The sequence below is a fragment of the Clarias gariepinus genome, chromosome 23 (assembly GCF_024256425.1).
Source record: "Clarias gariepinus isolate MV-2021 ecotype Netherlands chromosome 23, CGAR_prim_01v2, whole genome shotgun sequence".
NCBI lineage: Eukaryota > Metazoa > Chordata > Actinopteri > Siluriformes > Clariidae > Clarias > Clarias gariepinus.
Window position 1 is genome coordinate 8,897,439 of NC_071122.1, and position 18,435 is coordinate 8,915,873.

General features: G+C 39.2%; 2 protein-coding genes across 2 annotated transcripts; one reads left to right on the forward strand and one right to left on the reverse strand.

Annotated features, from left to right (window-relative positions):
- Positions 1 to 1,562: 1,562 nt before the first annotated feature.
- On the reverse strand, positions 1,563 to 13,162 carry atp6ap1la (ATPase H+ transporting accessory protein 1 like a). Its single transcript, XM_053484377.1, has 7 exons — positions 13,008 to 13,162; positions 6,190 to 6,230; positions 5,947 to 6,029; positions 5,140 to 5,381; positions 4,122 to 4,172; positions 3,795 to 4,038; positions 1,563 to 2,741 (listed from the first exon to the last, which is right to left on the reverse strand). Exons 1-7 carry the CDS (start codon positions 13,097 to 13,099, stop codon positions 2,505 to 2,507), a joined length of 990 nt encoding a protein of 329 aa, XP_053340352.1. The 5' UTR covers positions 13,100 to 13,162; the 3' UTR covers positions 1,563 to 2,504.
- Positions 13,163 to 15,011: 1,849 nt separating this feature from the next.
- Positions 15,012 to 17,943, forward strand: rps23 (ribosomal protein S23). The gene is made up of 4 exons (XM_053483689.1): positions 15,012 to 15,095; positions 15,585 to 15,744; positions 17,520 to 17,640; positions 17,750 to 17,943. The coding sequence occupies exons 1-4, from the start codon at positions 15,092 to 15,094 to the stop codon at positions 17,894 to 17,896; spliced, it is 432 nt and encodes a 143-aa protein (XP_053339664.1). The 5' UTR covers positions 15,012 to 15,091; the 3' UTR covers positions 17,897 to 17,943.
- The last annotated feature ends 492 nt before the right edge of the window (positions 17,944 to 18,435 follow it).

Consider the following 18,435-nt stretch of genomic DNA (forward strand, 5'->3'; position numbering starts at 1 on the left):
TCTGACATTTTTGCCTCTTGTTTTTGCAAGTTTTTGTCACTCAGTCTTTTCAGTCCAGTCCCTATACCTGACCAGGTTTAAAGAAATGTTTTTTTGCTTGTTAAGCCACACACAGTGACCTATGAAGCATAAAATACATCAAAGTTGAGGCATGAACGAGTGAGAAACAGGTGCTGATGATGACAGATGATCAGGCTGGAAATAAGTCTACTGGAGATGATGAATGATGAGTGACTGAAACAGACAAAAGGGGAAATGAGGTTGCTGCTGAGGTTGTTATGTAACCAACCAAATTTTTATAGCCCGTCACAGCAAAACATTTGTTTTCATTTTTTTAGTTTAATCTACATCAGTTAACTTAACACAAAAAAATTAAAAGGAAAAGTGTGTGTGGGGAGTGCTCAAGACCTTTGCACAGTACTATACCTACTTATCTTTGATCATATATCTTATGTTGTTATATATAATATATGATCATATATCTTATTATAAATCATATATCATATCGCAAAATACATAAGACAAATTTGTACTTGTACATACTGTACTTTGGACTAAAGGTGTACAAGGGGCACACAAACAACAGGTGTGCCTAATAAAGAGGCAATTCAAGGTCTTTTTAGAGATCCATCTACTGGCATGTTTTAGGTTCTGTGATGTCCTTATTTATTAATTGAAACTGTAAAACATCTGTAAAGAGTATGCACCTAAATACTATGTGTACCCTATAAAAAGGTCAAAATGTTCAACATTAGGCATTAACAAAGACACAGACATCTGTCATGAATGAGCTGCTGGTTTTATTTAACTCAACAGAAGTCTTGGGGACAACAGTTATTCCACATCAATACACAATAGCCCATTTTATACATGTGTAAATAACAAAAAAAAAAAAAAAAAACGGGCTAATCCCTCAATTAATATATGATGACTATTATCAGTACTGTATACTTGTATACATTTATATGATTGTGGTACTGAAGTATTTCTAGTCACATGCTGTATGGGACAACTTAACGTTGCTTCCATTGTGCTTCAATGCTTGTAGATAAAATCCAAGTAGCTTATAAGAGGTTTAGCTCCATGTCATTGTCAAAGGCTCAGCTTAAATGCATTCACTTCAAAAGAATTTTAGAAATGAAATAAGAAATTACAAAAACCGGATTAAACATACAAGTTGCACCAAAAAAAAAAAAGAAAAAAGCAAGAACGCAACTATTTGAAAAACACATCGTCCAGAAAGAGTGGCCGTAAACAATCAAATATCTCACGGCATCCTCTAAATCTCTGAGAGATTTTCATGCCACTTGGGATGTTACACACTGCATAGAAACCATTCATTTATGGATGTTGATTATATACAGTACCAGTGATAGAGGTTGGACACACCTACTCATAAAAGGTATTTTCGAAAAGTTTCTTTAACATTTGTTTTTTAGAAAGGTCTTTAAAAAGAAACGAGTATACTTTAGATCTTTAATATAAGGGGTGTTCAAGTCAAACCGGGACTTTTGATTCCGGTAATGTGCAAGTGATGTTTGTGCATGATCGTGTGTATCGTGTGTACAGTTCCCACAGATAGACGCATCTCTTCCACAAGTTAATGACAAGTTATCTATCAGTTACTCGCTGAATGTTTACAGTAAACATGTTCACAAATCCTTTATTGTGTCTCAGTCTCATCACTGTACTGTGCTTGAAATCTTCTGTAAATATCACTCAGTTGTACGCCTTCATTCACCATAAGTCCCGGTTTTATTCGAACACCTATTGTAGTTAAGATACTTAAGTGTAATCCTGATAATACTGTAATATTCATGGTGTCTGATGGATGATTTTCCCCAAATCATTTTTTTTGTGTTTTTTTAAAGTAATTTTTTTATAAGCATCTTAATATTATTCAATAATATACATTCAATCAGTTGTGTCCCAACTTCTGACTGGTCCTGTATAGACAATTGTTTTTACTTTTTATTCATTTGAAATTTTGTGTAAAGAGGATAAAAACATTCAATTACTGAGAAGATCAAAGTTTTTAACTATAATACTTTCATATGTTTATTGTCTAATACACTTAGAAATCATAATGGTTTATAGACAGTTTGTACGTGAGGTGTAATAAAGCGTCCATACATTATTTAACCTGATTCTCACCAGGAGGTTATATGCTTACATGAGACAGACAATATAAATTGAAAGTACACTGTGCTAATTAGAATTAATTTAGAAATCTGAGGTTCTCCTTCAGATTCTGACTTTATTTGCAAAAAAACAAAAAAAGCGACAGATACAAATCGGGTTGTTTTCAATTTTTTGAATCCCGCAGGAATCCGCTCTTTCTGTCCTACCACAATTCAAAGTGTAGTAGCACAGTCAGAAGCGAGAACACTCTTGACGCGACGTCTCTAGCCTGCTCCTGCTCTTTCTCTCGGACGGGCTTAGGAGCTCAGAGTTGCAACACACTCCGTCTCTGTGCCCGGAGGTCGGCGGGGGATCCTACTGATCTACAAGTTGTTCTTCTCTGTGCTTTCGGCTTCTGTGCTTCGGGGGAAGTACACGGTGGTCTTGTGCTCTTCGTAGCGGTCGATGTGCTTGAGGTGGACCACCATGTGCAGGGCGTAGGCCAGGACGAGCAGCAAGATCAGCGACGTGATGAGACCCATGAGGATGGCCGGGGTGAAGAAGGTGGCACAGTCGCTGGCCGAGGAGAACTTGTTCGAGTGAACGTTGAACGCTTGAATCTGGTGGGAATTAAAGCAGCAGGTGTGCGATGATATGACAGTGTCTTGCGTACCTTAAACTTTTCCACATTGTGTAATGTTATTACCTAGAACTGGACTTTATTGGGATTATATGTCATGAATGCATATATTAGGCCATGGTATTAATATGAAAGGAATATCAATATGATCTGGAAATAGGATTAAGTAATAAGTATTCATCTCTATTGCTGTGAACTTTAGATTTATTTGTGTAGTCATGTCATATATTCTCAGTTGCATGCATTTTAATACCAGGTTGTAGCATTACGAAAAGGAAGGGGGGTAAATACTTATGCAAGATACATACAGTGCCGTTATTTTATTTTATTTTTTTTGCATATTTGTCACACTTAAGTGATTCAGATCATCAAAAAAAAAAATTATATTACATTAAGATAACCCAAGTTGTTCAACCCTACCTGGCCCTGCGTGAAAAAGTAATTGCCCCCAGAAACTAATAACTGGTTGTCCCACCTTTGGCACAACAACTGCAATCAAGCATTTGCAATAACTGTGAATTGTTTTAATCGTATTAATTCCGCTACTTGGGAGGGTTTTTAAGCATGAATGCCCTGTTTAAGGATCTCAGTCATGTCTAAGTGCAGACTTTTCATTATACCACTCCAAAACCTTAATTTTGTTTTTTTTAACAATTCAGAGGTGAACTACCCTGTGTGTTTTGTATTATTATCCTGCTGCATATCCCAAGTGCGCGTGAGTTTGAGTTCATGAACTGTTGGCTGGTGAAATTTAACTCAGCTTTCCAAAAATCACTGTTTATTCAGTGGGGGCACTTACTTTTTCACATAGGGCCAGGTATGTTTGGACAGCTTTTTCAGCTTTAACAAATGAAATCAGTATTTTAGAACTGCATTTTGTGGTTATCTTTGTGTAATGTTAAAATTAGTTTGATAATCTGAATCATTTAAGCACCACAAATATGCAAAAAGTTAAATTCAGGGGTGTAAAATTTTTCAAGGCATCGCAGATACATACAGTACTACTTTATCATCTTCGTCTTTGCTCACTCACCTGGAAGTCTGTGAAGGTGATGTGCCAGTTTGCCGCGTTGTCCGTGTGGGAGCTGGGCACGAGCAGCGTGTCGTATTTCTGCAGGCTGCTGACGTGCTGGCAGTGGTACGAGTTGGTGGAGGGAGCGTAAACATCCGTGGCATTAAACGTGGCCTCGTGTGTCCAGTTGTAGTGGATGTGGACGCTGTCCAGAGTGAACCAGTTCTGTCCTGCTGATTCGTAGAACGTGTTGGACATCTGCAGTCTGTCGGAACCGGGAGATCTGGTTTATTTTACGTGATGAAGGTTATAGGAATTACTGAGGGGGTGCTGATGATCTGTACTGACCTGATGGCAAGTCCTCTGATCTCCTCCACGTCTCCAAATCGTATGTTGAGTCTTAGAGAAATAGAAATAGCAAGACGGTTATGTTTGATTGGATAAAAGTATTAAATTTCAGCTTTCTTCAACAGAGTGCTGTAAATGGTAGAGGTGTGTACCCGTAGATGGATAGACGGATAGATGGATAGATAGTAAGTAGGGATGGGAATCACCAGGGACCATTTAGTACGATATCATAATGACACCTAGATGCTAATTCGATCTGAATTGTGATTGGGTAAGTATCACGATTTTATAAATTTCATGATTTGATATTAATATTTTTTTTTAGATTTTGTTACAATAAAAAAAAAAAAAAACTTTACTCCTATCACACAGAGGAAGAGTTACATTGTACCGCCTCAAATGCAAATATTCATTCTTTCATCTTCTATACTGCTTATCCTGTACAGGGTCACAGCAGGCCTGGAGTCTATCCCAGGAGACATGGAGCACTAGGCAGGGGACACTCTGGATGGGGTCCCAATCCATCACAGGACACAAATGCTCACTCAGGCAATTTGGAAATGATAATTAGCCCAATCTGCACGTCTTTGGACTGTGGGAGGAAAACGGACTACCTAAAGGAAAACCACAAAGCACGGGGATAAACTCTATGCACACAGACTAGGGGCTGGAATCGAACCTGGACCCTCGAATCGCGAAGCTATAGTGCTAATCAATGCTAGGCAAGTCACTGTGTCGCCAATACAAATATATAAATTACATGAAATATATATTATATATATAAAATTCTGGAGTCAGTGATACATCAATGAATCACGATACATCCCTGAATCGATTTTCCCCCATAGATACATAGACAGGTAGACAGACAGATAGAGTACTTTATTAATCCCAGGGGTGAACTATATCATCACATTGTACAGTACATCACTATAGAATCTGCCTACAAGAAAAATACAATTTCCATTAGTCTTACGCAATCTCCATACAATCAATCCGTGCATCATTTGTAACTCACGTGGCCTTGTCCTTGCTGCAGAATGAGCCTCTGGTGTCCACTATTGCGTCAGGGCCGAACACTCTCTGCGTGAGGTCCACTAGTGTGTGATTTCTGTACCTGATGGCCAGCTTCCTGGCTCTAAACAAGATGCACGTTTTCCCGTTGTAAACGACATTCAGAGGAGAGTAGGGCATGATTCCTCCGTACTGCAGAAGTTTTCTCCTGCTGGGCTGAGGAGACACTGGCCTCAAGTCATGTGCCTGGAACAGAGCAGTGACGCATGTGAATCTTCTATTCTTAAATATGAATTGAATTTAAGCAGATACACATTCGATGGCAATCTTTTTTTTGAAAATCTTCTTCCTGATCCAATACATACAGTAAGATTTGTTTAGGACTTACTGTAATCTATAAGCATGCACGAAACGTCACGGAAACTGGAACGCTTAGGAGGATGCTGGATAACATAAATTGTCTCCTCAATAACGAGTCTTTTTGTGTTAAAAAGCGCAATAAGACCAGGTTCTGCGAGTGACAGAATGATATTAATTCCATTAGATTGTCTATCCTAGTAATGTCACTTAAAGCCATTACTACATAACAGCTACATTACTATTAATCACATTTCAATTGCTCATTGTTCAGTTTTTTTTTCCCTTTCCAACATAATGTTTAGTTTTAAACCCTGATAAGATTGAAACACAGCTCTTCCTGTAATCTGTCTTCCTGAGCCACTGTGCAGGCCGTGTGGGATTGGATTGATCCGGCGTAGAGGAAAAAGCTCAAGGTCACATCGATGTGCCGGCAGACGAGGCCACGCCTCACCTGCAGCGGCCGTCTCATCTCCTCTGCTGTGACCAACGAGCCGTGATCATATGAGACGCTCTGACGCTCACCGCCGACTCCATCTGGAGAAACAAGGGGGAGGGGGGTGCGTTCCTTATATAGGTTGCATAAAACAAGTAATTATATGGTGAATGTCAGGGCTGGTATTTAAATAATCATGTGGAATGACTTGCTAATAAAAGCAAATTGGTGTGAAAGGGAAATATAGATGAAATGACTCACTTTCTCCGATTTCTCTGTCTTGTGATGCTGCTTCATCTGAACTGTGGAGATGAAAACGCAATAAATTATAGATTAAAAGACGTCTCATTCAAAGTCTGAGATATGTACACTTCCGTATACAGTACATCCATTAAATTCACTTTAATCCAAACTTTCAATGTTTACAGAAATGTTTGCGAATCAACACTGAAATCACTCACACAAAACAAACAAACACACGCACGCAAACCCATTTTCATTCAGAGCATCTTTCCCACTTTGCTCTTATCAACATGCAATCTGATTAGACATCCTAATCTCCGCTTGATAAAATGGGTTTTCACCCCCAGAGGCACTGGAGAATCTGATTAAGAGGTGGATACAGCTGTTTTAAGACTTGATCTCCTGTCCCGAAAGCGGCGATAATCACCATGCCTGCTTGACGTAAATGGATCGCATGTGTCAGCTCCACTCGGACTTCTTCTCCTCGGGTGGCAGGGCCGTAGACACGTCTGGTTACGTGATACATCATGATATTCGATACTGTTCCCATGGATACATACTGTATAGGCTAAAGGAACCTCGTGATTCGATTTCGATTCAGGGTGCTATGATGAATATATAGATTTATTTTTTGTTTGTTTTTTAAATTATAACTGTCTTCAGAGTTTTATACAGAACGGCAGGAGTCATTTCAGCATCAGAAACGCAGCGTGGATGAGCAAGCTGTTTAAGCTGGCTACAGTAACTCTAAACAACCAGACTTTACAGCCATGCTGCGCAGAAAAGAGTCTCAGAACACACAACATTTCAGATGGGCTACACTCATAAATCACTTACTCACTCATCATCTATACCGCTTAATCCTATTTAAGGTCGCGGGGGGGCCTGGAGCCTATCCCGGGAGGCTTAGGGCATGAGGTAAGGTACACCCTGGACAGGGTGCCAATCCATCGCAGGGCACACACCCATACATTCACACCCATTCACAAACTACGGGCAATTTTGGGAACGTCAATTAGCCTCACCTGCATATCTTTGGACTGTGGGAGGAAACCCACCAAGCACGGGGAGAACATGCAAACTCCATGCACACAGAGACGGGAATCGAACCCGGACCCCGGAGGTGCAAAGCGACAGTGCTAACCACTACACCACCGGACTTACATCAACTGGAAGCAAACAATTGAAACAAAGGCACCATGTCTGACTTGCCTTGCATCAAGAAGAGTTCAACTTGGTGGTGGTCGTGTAATGGCGTGGGGAATCAAACCCTATTTAAGTACTGCTGATCAAGCCTTTATAGAGACATAGAGGAAATCCAATCCAGTTGTATCAAGTACTGTACAGTGTCACTAATAAATAGGTCAGCTAGTAATACACTGTACGACACTGTCATACTCCATCCTGGAAGCTTATGTGTATATGATTTACCCAGTGCACATTCTCAGTGATTCCACTCCGGACTCAATTTAGCTCAAGGAAGTTTTACACATCCAGTAGTTAGCATATTAGATTTGTTCTTCTCTAACAGTCTGACTCACCTACACAACACGTGTGCCGCAAGCAAATAGAGTCGCTGTTTAAAACCGGTACAGTGTGATGAAAAGGTCACCGGACAAAAAAGCACTGAGAGAAGTTATTGCATTCCGTAGATGTCCGTGTTATGCAACTATATTTAGCCCAGCAGTGAGTAATCATTTATCCGTCCCTGTGAGACGTCCAAACTTAGCAGCGTGAGCCAACACCTCCAATAAATCCCCCTAAAAAAAACACTCAGGCTTTTCAAACACTCGGGATGCTGAGAGCGGTGGTGATAAAACACAACACACAGACACCAAGTTTGTCATTTTCTGTCATTCTGCGACAGCTTAAAGGATCTACCTGCGTCACGGCACCTGCACATGTGGGTCAATCGTCTGGCAACCGTGCAGTTACATAATGCAAGAGACGCACGAGGTGGGACGCATTCAGGGAGAGCTCAGTGGTTCTCGTGGCTGATGAGCGATGGTTTCTTGCTAGTTCGGTATAAACAAAGCTATTTCAAAGAGCATTACATATGAGCCGAGTTTTTCCACGTGACGTCCTTTACTTTTCATTTTCATGAGGAGACTCTCCGACAACCATGTTTACCAGCTCATGTGTATCTTTTTCTACGTTAAGTCCAAAATCTTTCGCCGAAAATGAAATTAACATCAGCAAAGCCGTTCTGAAATTGAGCTCAATCCAAGGTGACAAATTTACTAGTTTAGTTGACTAGCACTTGGCACAAGTGTTTCCAACATACACTCACCTAAAGGATTATTAAAAACGCCTGTTAAATTTCTCATTAATGCAATTATCTAATCAACCAATCACATGGCAGTTGCTTCAATGCATTTGGGGGTGTGGTCCTGGTCAAGACAATCTCCTGAACTCCAAACTGAATGTCAGAATGGGAAAGAAAGGTGATTTAAGCAATTTTGAGCATGGCATGGTTGTTGGTGCCAGACGGGCCGGTCTGAGTATTTCACATCTGCTCAGTTACTGGGATTTTCACGCACAACCATTTCTAGGGTTTACAAAGAATGGTGTGAAAAGGGAAAAACATCCAGTATGCGGCAGTCCTGTGGGCGAAAATGCCTTGTTGATGCTAGAGGTCAGAGGAGAATGGGCCGACTGATTCAAGCTGATAGAAAACCAACTTTGACTGAAATAACCACTCGTTACAACCGAGGTATGCAGCAAAGCGTTTGTGAAGCCACAACACACACAACCTTGAGGGCAGATGAGCTACAACAGCAGAAGACCCCACCGGGTACCACTCATCTCCACTACAAATAGGAAAAAGAGGCAACAATTTGCACGAGCTCACTAAAATAGGACAGTTGAAAACTGGAAAAATGTTGCCTGGTCTGATGAGTCTCGATTTTTGTTGAGACATTCAAATGGTAGAGTCAGAATTTGGCGTAAACAGAATGAGAACATGGATCCATCATGCCTTGTTACCACTGTGCAGGCTGCTGGTGGTGGTGTAATGGTGTGGGGGATGTTTTCTTGGCATACTTTAGGCCCCTTAGTGCCAATTGGGCATTCTTTAAATGCCATGGGCTACCTGAGCATTGTTTCTGACCATGTCCATCCCTTTATCACCACCATGTGATGGTCCATCCTCTGATGGCTACTTCCAGCAGGATAATGCACCATGTCACAAAGCTCGAATAATTTTAAATTGGTTTCTTGAACATGACAATGAGTTCACTGTACTAAAATGGCCCCCACAGTCACCAGATTTCAACCCAATAGAGCATCTTTGGGATGTGGTGGAACGGGAGCTTCGTGCCCTGGATGTGCATCCCACAAATCTCCATCAACTGCAAGATGCTATCCTATCAATATGGGCCAACATTTCTAAAGAATGCTTTCAGCACCTTGTTGAATCAATGCCATGTAGAATTAAGGCGAAAGGGGGTCAAACACCGTATTAGTATGGTGTTCCTAATAATCCTTTAGGTGAGTGTATATACAAGATGTTCAAGTCAAACGGGGACTCGTGATGAAATTTCTGGTGAATGATCTTTGAAAAGCAACAGACAACTTGTCGCCAAGTTGCAGAAGTGATGCATTTGTCTTTGGGAACTGTACGCACAACCATTCACTAACACCTTAGTAGAAAGATGAGAGTTAAGATACGGAGGCCAGTTTTAACAGATCAATTAAAAGGCTTTAATTATTGCGCATTTTAAAGTATGATGTTAAATGTATAATAATAAAAATTTATCATTTATCGCACTGGAAAAGAAATTTGTTCCCAAATTATTCGGCGGAGCTTTTACACAAAATGTATACGGTAGTCATGAAAATCCAGTTAGTGTAAATGCAAACCTTGATGGAACAGATTCAATTCTCACAACTGCCATGAACATTTCTAGGATTTTATACACGGATTATGCTGTCAAGTATAAATCACATTCATTCATCTTTTATACCGCTTTATCCTGTGTACAGAAGGGTGAAGGCCTGAAGCCTATCCCAGGAGACTCAGGGCACAATCCATCCCCTGGACAGGGGGCCAATCCATCGCAGGACACACACACACACACCAGGGAAACAGGGACTTTAGGAACACCAATTAGCCTAATCTGCATATCTTTGGACTGTGGGAGGAAATCTATTAATCTAGTAATATTAAAGATGATCATTAAGAGTCTGAGTTTTGTGGGCGTCGCTGAATCTTAAACAGTTGTAGCGTGAACATTCTTTACTCTACTGTATTGTATGTGGGTCTGAACAGTCTGAACTGAGACACTGTAATATTTCTTCTCGATGATGGTCAAGGGTTTGTTAAGATAATTAAGGATTCTTTCTTAACCTTCAAAATCTTTGCTTCTTTCACACTTTTCCCAGAGGGACATATAAATTCTTGCACCATACTAACCAGTTAAAAGCAAGTTTATATTACAATTCGTCTGGATTAAATATCCTCCCCTGGGAAGAAAAACGAATGTACATCTGAAGCTGCCACTCGGCTCTCCGCCCAATAAAAGGTCTTCACAGCGCTGTGTTGTAAACTTATTTCGTCCGCCTCTGTTTGGGGGTTCGCCGGAAAATGATGCAACATGTTGCAACCTTTATTTTATTTAACTCGACTCCACTGACGAAGAAAACGGAGGCGATGTGGGAGAGTAAACAACACAGAGGTGCTTACTGTGGGAAAAAAAAAAAAACACTAGAGAGCAACAACGCTGAAAGTTGTTCTTGGTATTCATGGCTGTGATTCTGAACCAAATCGCCATATTAGGACAGATTTGTGTCACAAATTTATATTGATTTAATTTCAAGCACCATCTGGTGGCAAGAGAGAGCGAGAGAGAGAGAGAGAGAAAAACAAAACATTCTGCCATCTCGTTTAAATATCTAAAGTAGACACCATATGGATATTTTTTTCGACACATACACGGACAAAATAAAGTTTGCCAGCTCTGTGAATCATTATAGAGATGAATGATCCTCAGTAATGCTTTCACACAGCTGTTTTTGATTTTTTGTTGAGACATGAGCAGTCATTTCTGGTGGTCCAGGATCACTTTTTATGAAATTGTAGCAATTCGTAAACGTTTTAGAAACAAAAGATATAGATGGTGGGCCAAAAGTCTGGATCCATATGCATTTTCCTTATTATTTTAATGTATTATTATTATTATTATTATTTCAGAAGATGGGACAGAACCAGACTTAACACTACTCATTTGTTTTTACCTATTAGGACAATAATTTCGTCTTACGGCTCTGCTGCAACCTATATCATGGTGCTACCTGCAAAGCCATTTCTTCTTTTAGCTTAAGGGTCTGCTCACTAACTCATAAGATTACAAATTACGCCGATACACTTAGACCTAGTTTCTTGTCACTTTTATGCTTATCTTTTATGCGTAGTTATTAATATTTACACTGTTGTCACATCACTGTGCTGTATTTCATTTATTTTAGGATTATTCTTAATCCTAATATATTTAAATATTCCCTGTTTTGTTTTTACTTTAAATATTACTTATGATATATATATATTCCTGTAGTATAGCATTAAATTAGTAATTTGGGTCTGTAAGGTCTATAGGTTGCAGTCACATCTACAAATCTCCCTTAGTGTTATGGTCTTTATTGCTACTGGATGTCTGGAATTTCCTTTGGGATCAATAAAGTATCTATACTGTATATCAGTCTGTCTGTCCATCTAACCACTATATATCTATCTTCTTCATCTTTTACACTGCTTATCCTGTGTGAAGGGTCACACAATGAACAGGCCTGGAGCCTCACCCTGGATACAAGGTGAGGTACACCCTGGATAGGGTGCCAATACATTACAGAGTACACAAACACACACACATGCACACACACTTTGGTCTGTGGGATGGAAACCGGAGTACCCGGAGGAAACTCACCAAGTACAGGGAGAACATGCAAACTCCATGCACACAGACCAGGACAGAAATCAAACCCTTGATCCTGGAGGTGCGAGGCCACATTGCACAGCACCGTGATGTTGTTACATGCAGAAAACTATTTCTGCATGTAACAACATCAGGTCTGATACATCAAGAGACATTACGTCTCTTTACACATTACAGATTACATTGTGTAAAGCTGCTTTGCGACAATGACAATTGTTTAAAGCGCTATACGCTATATAAATTGAATTGAATTACAGGTTCTTGTATTTTGCGTCTAGACAAGTGTCACAAAAACAGAGCCTGTCAAATCTGAGCTTTTATATTCCGACCGTTGTATCTCCCACCTCATGTATATTTCTGCTTCTGATTCCCTACAACCGTGGATTGTTAAACGGAACGCACCTTCGTGTTTGAGGACATCTGGAATCCAGTGCAGGTTGAAACCAGACTCGCATCAGCACCACTGCACCGAAGGCATCCTCAGCACTCCCTCATCAGCTCATCCTCCACATTCCTTCACTGCACTCTTACGCAAAATCTACCTATACTACCTAAGCGACCTCTTTTGCGAAAGCGACACAGATCTGTGAGGTATTATTTCAGGCTAAGGTATGGATCTTGGCATGTAAACTGACGCCTTCTTCCCATGGATTTTCTCTGACAGAGCTGGCTTCAGTTTCAATGCAGATACAACACATACAGCAGACAAAAGGAGCACCTAGATCACCTTCATATCTCAGCCTAATAAAACATTTACACCTTTGCATATTGCTTGGGTATATATATATCTATTTTGCAAACATCATTTTCAAAATAATGCACCATTTCTAATGTATATTAATGCTATTAACATTATTTACTTATTAATAATATCCATGCACAGGTACATTTCACCTTTGCACTTACCTCCCCTCGACTAAAGCAGGCACTTGCTCGTAAGAAGAAGATATCTGCAGGAGAAGAACTGAAAATAAAGCCAAAGACATCAGTGCTGCCATGTATACATGTAAAAGGTTCAGAGATGCTCTCCTGAAACGCACACTGCTGCTTCATAATCTGCCTCGATAAAGGACCGAACCCTCCTTGTGATTGGCGTGAGCGCCAGCCAATCAACGCGCCCCGGAGGACAACCCAGCATCCTGGCCACGCCCACATCAAAACGGAACACAGACATGCAGCTCTTCCACTAGTGCAAAGTGCGACATAATCTGTTACTAGGAATCATGGAATAACTCGTACGGTTTGTATTGCACAAAAGTATGTGCACCCCTAACCAACACATTCATAAATGCTGGATTGGGGGTGGGGGGTAGACATCTTATTCTCATAGAGATGTAGTCTCTGCTCTGCACTTATAATCTTTTCTTTTTGCTTTAAATTGTAACTTCTGGGTTCATCCACAAGATCTTAAGTAAACTCAGGCAGTGGTTTTAAACAGAGAAGGTCTGGAGTGCAACCAGCGTTTTAATTAAAAGATCTAACAAATAAAAAAGAAATTCAAGAACAGATGAGAAACAAAGTAGTTAACGTGCTTTAGTCTGGAAGTTGTTACCCAGCCATTTCTACAGCTTTGAGACTCCACTGAACCAGGATGACATCAGTGCTCATGATTCAATCTAAAAAGAGACTGGGCCGAAAATGACATCCATGAGGGAGTTCCAAGGTCAAACCCACTAGTATTAGTATAAGTACCGAGTATTACACAAAGGCTTATATCACATTTGCCAAAAATCATTTTGATTATACCCAAGATTTTGGGCAAATATTGTGTAGACTGATAAGACAAATGTTGAACCTTTTGGAAAGTTACATTTGTGCACTGTTACATTTGGCATAAAACTCACTCACTCACCATCTATACCGCGTTATCCTAGGCCTTGAGCCTCCCATGAGGCACACATGCAGAGCATGCACTCATTCACACACTATGGGAAATTTGGGAACAGTAATTAGCCTAATCTTCATGTCTTTGGACTTTGGGAGGAAACCCAATAAGCAGAACCACTCCACTCCACAAACATGCAAACTCCGCGCACACAGACCTGAGGGAGGAATCGAACGCAGACCATGGAGGTGCAAATAAGTGACAGTAACCACTAAACCACTGAGGAGTCTGGTGTAAAACTAACACAGAGTTTCATAAAAAGAACATAATGCCAACAGTCAAACATGGTGGTGGTAGTGTGATGGTCTGCGGCTGTTTGCAACTTCAGGACCTGGACGACTGGCCATATTTGATCCAACTATACAAATATGACTAAGCAATTAAAATAAAAAACAGATGAAAAAATAGAACAGATACACATGATTACATGTTGTTCTGGTCATTTGCAAAGGGTGAAACAACCAGTTTAGGGGTAATTACTTTTTTTTACATAAGGCCAGGCAGGTTTGGAAAGCTTATATTGACTTAATAAATGAAATCGTCATTTTAAAACAGCATTTTGTATTTGCTCGAGTTATCTTTGTGTAATATTAAAAATGTTGGATGATCTGAATTAGTTAAGTGTCACAAATATACCAAAAAAAGGAAAGAAAAAGAAAAGTAGGGTACAGGAAAATACTTTTCCAGGGCACTATATTCATGAAATTGCATGTCCACCTTTACAAATACAAATAAACCAAGCATGTTTAGTATGTTGATTAACTAAGTAGTACATAAATAAATAGATAACATACAGTACTATCCAGGCTATGTTGTATGTATTAGTATTACTAGTACTGTACTAGTTAATGGTGTAGAAGAAGTAGTACACATAATTGTACACAGTTGTTGCATTTTTATTGCGTAACATTATAAAAATAACACTCTATATACCCGAACACTGATTTATATAATGTAAATAATATACATTATCTAGTTTGTTTTTCCTCACATATTTTTTTTATAATCAGGCATCTTACTGAACACCTATAAATCCTGCACAGGCGAAATCTTCGCAAAGCATTCTGGGATCTCTCTTTCCTCCCCGGATCTCCATCGAGCCGACATGGGTACGCGCTTTAGTCTGGTTTAAACTTTATTAAAACGCGTGTTATACGATACATATGTGTTTAAATAGTGATGTATATTTACAGATAATATGTTTGTACACCCGAACTTAGTATTAAAAAGTGTGTGTGTTGTGTAATTATTGATATATTTGTAATTTATTTCGCGACAACGTGGAGAGCCGCCATGCCATAGGGTGAGCCAACATGGCCGACCGTGTTCCACTGCGGGATACAGATAAATAGTGTTAGAAATAAAGTGGTAAATCCAAATAGGTGATTAAAAGCGGATTATACAGTGTTTGAAGAAGTTTAAGCTGTTTAAATAATTTAGCTGTCTCATATTCAGGCACGGTGAAAGAGTTAAATAGATCGAACCCGTCGCTGTGTCCTGGATGGCTTTCTGTTTCCCCTGTAGTTCACTACTTCATACTGTTAGGGCTGTATTAAGCATAGAGGATGCTTTTTAAGGTTTGTTAAATTGTTTTTTAGGCAAGTGCCGTGGATTGCGTACTGCCAGGAAGCTGCGGGATCACCGCCGTGAGCAGAAGTGGCATGACAAACAGTACAAGAAAGCCCATCTGGGTACAGCCTTGAAGGCTAACCCCTTTGGAGGAGCTTCACACGCTAAAGGAATCGTGCTTGAGAAAGTGTAAGTCCAGAGTTTGGGTTTCTGTGCGTTTTTTTCCCGTTCCCTGGGATGTACCCATAGACACCGCACAGCACCACACGCTGAAAGGATGACAGGATGATGGAAAAAGCGAAGCAAGTTGTGAAGATATAATAGTCTTTAATAATAGCAGTCACCTCTCATCTGATACGATATCAAGATACATAGGTGCCAATTCAAATAAAAATGGGGTGTCTACAATTATTATGATTTTATAAATACCCTGGTTTCATAATTTTTTTTCTCGAATAGTAACAATTTTAAACCTTAGTAGTAAGTTGTAGTATGCTCCTTATAATAATTTTTTATTAATAACAAAGCACAGCATTTAAACAATACAAACTCGGTTTGCATGCAAGAGTTTTAGCAAAAAAACTACCCTATTACATATGTATCTGTTATCTGACATAATTTCTTAACAAACATGCAAATAATTCACTCCTACTACACAGGATGAAAATATTCCAAAAAACTTTTTTTTTTAAGTAGTGTACCGCCTGTAGGATTAGAAAGAATTGGTGACCATTTAACAAATCAAATAAAAAAAAAATTTCACAGTACGAAATGTAGTGAAATGCTTATACGACCGCCAGTGACCTTAAAAGACAAAGCTTAAATGCCTCAAGTCTCGACAGTTAGCGCACACAGATTTGAATGCACGTAATTTCCAATTAATTTGCGCTTTTCATTCTTAACAAATATTTCAATGCAAGGATTAAGTTGTCTAGGGTTTTATATTCATGAATACATCAACATGCCAAATTGTCAGATTTTGTTCACTTTTTTCAGTAAGCCTCGTTAACTGATATAAAATATAATAATAAACACATTAATATACATCTCTTGTACTGATCAAAGTTGCACTGACAGACTAGAGTAGTTCAACAACGACATAGTAAAACCAATGTTATAATGGTTAGTGACATTATGTTCGCTGGATATAACTGAACAAGCATTTAAGTAGTTTCAGGAAATCCACCGGCATCAACAGCCTCGGATAATTTTTTTTTTTAATTATAATTTTTTTATAAATAACGCTGGATTCCGTTAGCATCATATGATTTGTTTTTGAAGTTCTTTTGTGCGTTGGACTGTCAAAATAGGAATAATAGCCAAAATGGCAGCAGTAGCTTGGTTCAAGCACAAACTCCTTCGATGCTAAACCCGCCGTTTGGGCCCCCTTGTCTACTCCAGGAAGTTGTATCCTTGCAGATATTGCACTCTGGCCGCAGATTTCCAATAAGCTTTGATATCATACAAAAAAAAATAAAATCAGAGTGTGAAAATGTTTAAGGGGATTTATAAACACAATTTGTTTATTGTCAGGAAGTTTTATTTGAGTAATTAAGTATTTGTATATATATATATATATATATATATATATATATATATATATAAAATTAAATGAATTATTTTTTTGATACCAGTTTAATATGCGTTGCATGGCATTGAGTGCTATTCATTTACTGGCTGCCATAAAAGCACTTGAAGCACAGAAGAGTTTCTCATTTTATTTTGAACTCCAAGAACAACAAACTGTAAAATTAAGACTGTCTAGGATGTCTTTAAAAAAGATTAAGGCATCAGAAGATGCTAAGAAAGTCTTTGCTTTTCTAGAAACTAATGTTTGGTTTTGATATGGGGACCAAAAACCACTTTTTAAGTTCCTGAATTTACTTAGTTGTATTTTCTTATCCCTTTGGTGTCTCTGATCTTAAATATATTTTAACAGAATGATTTCCTGTCTCCCTTCACAGCGGTGTTGAAGCCAAGCAGCCCAACTCTGCTATTAGGAAGTGTGTCAGAGTCCAGCTAATTAAAAACGGCAAGAAGATCACAGCGTTCGTCCCCAACGACGGTTGCCTGAACTTCATCGAGGTGTGTTTGAGCTTTGTGGCTGAGTTAGTGTTATTGAGGGGTTTTTTTTTGTTATTGCAGTAATGAACCTCGTACTGCTTTGAGTTTGACAGCTATGTTTGCTTTACAGGAAAACGACGAGGTTCTGGTGGCAGGATTCGGTCGTAAGGGACACGCCGTTGGTGATATCCCCGGAGTCCGTTTCAAGGTGGTCAAGGTGGCCAACGTTTCTCTGCTGGCCCTCTACAAAGGCAAGAAGGAGAGACCTAGGTCATAAATGTTATGCTTGGAACACAATAAACCAATGTTTTTCAATTAGACAAACTGTGTGGCTTTTGTATTTATTTATTTAAGTTGCGTTGCTTGTGATAACTTGTACTATAACCAGTAACGTTAGATGTTAAGCAGCTTGTTTATCAGCTGCATGTAGTAGCAGCAGCAGCAGCAGGTTAGATACAGGGATGTAATTATATACAGTGCTCGCCAAAAGTATTAAGACAACATATGGCATCAGTTTCTCTTTTGTAGGAAATGGATGGGTCTAGTCTATGTTAATAAAGTGCTAATTAGAATCAGCTGGTTGGATTCTGGGTTGTCCAGTTGAGCACAAGGGCTAAAACTGAGTAATTCTCCAATTGTCGACATTTATGGCAAATTTCTATAGATATTCTGGAAGTAATCAAACAGGCATGGATTAAGCGATTGACACCAAGGTTCTGCAGATGTCTATACTTGGTCGGATCCAGCAGGTTTTGAAGAATAAAAGACATTATACTAAATATTGATTGTATAGAAATTTTATTGCAGGTTTAAAAA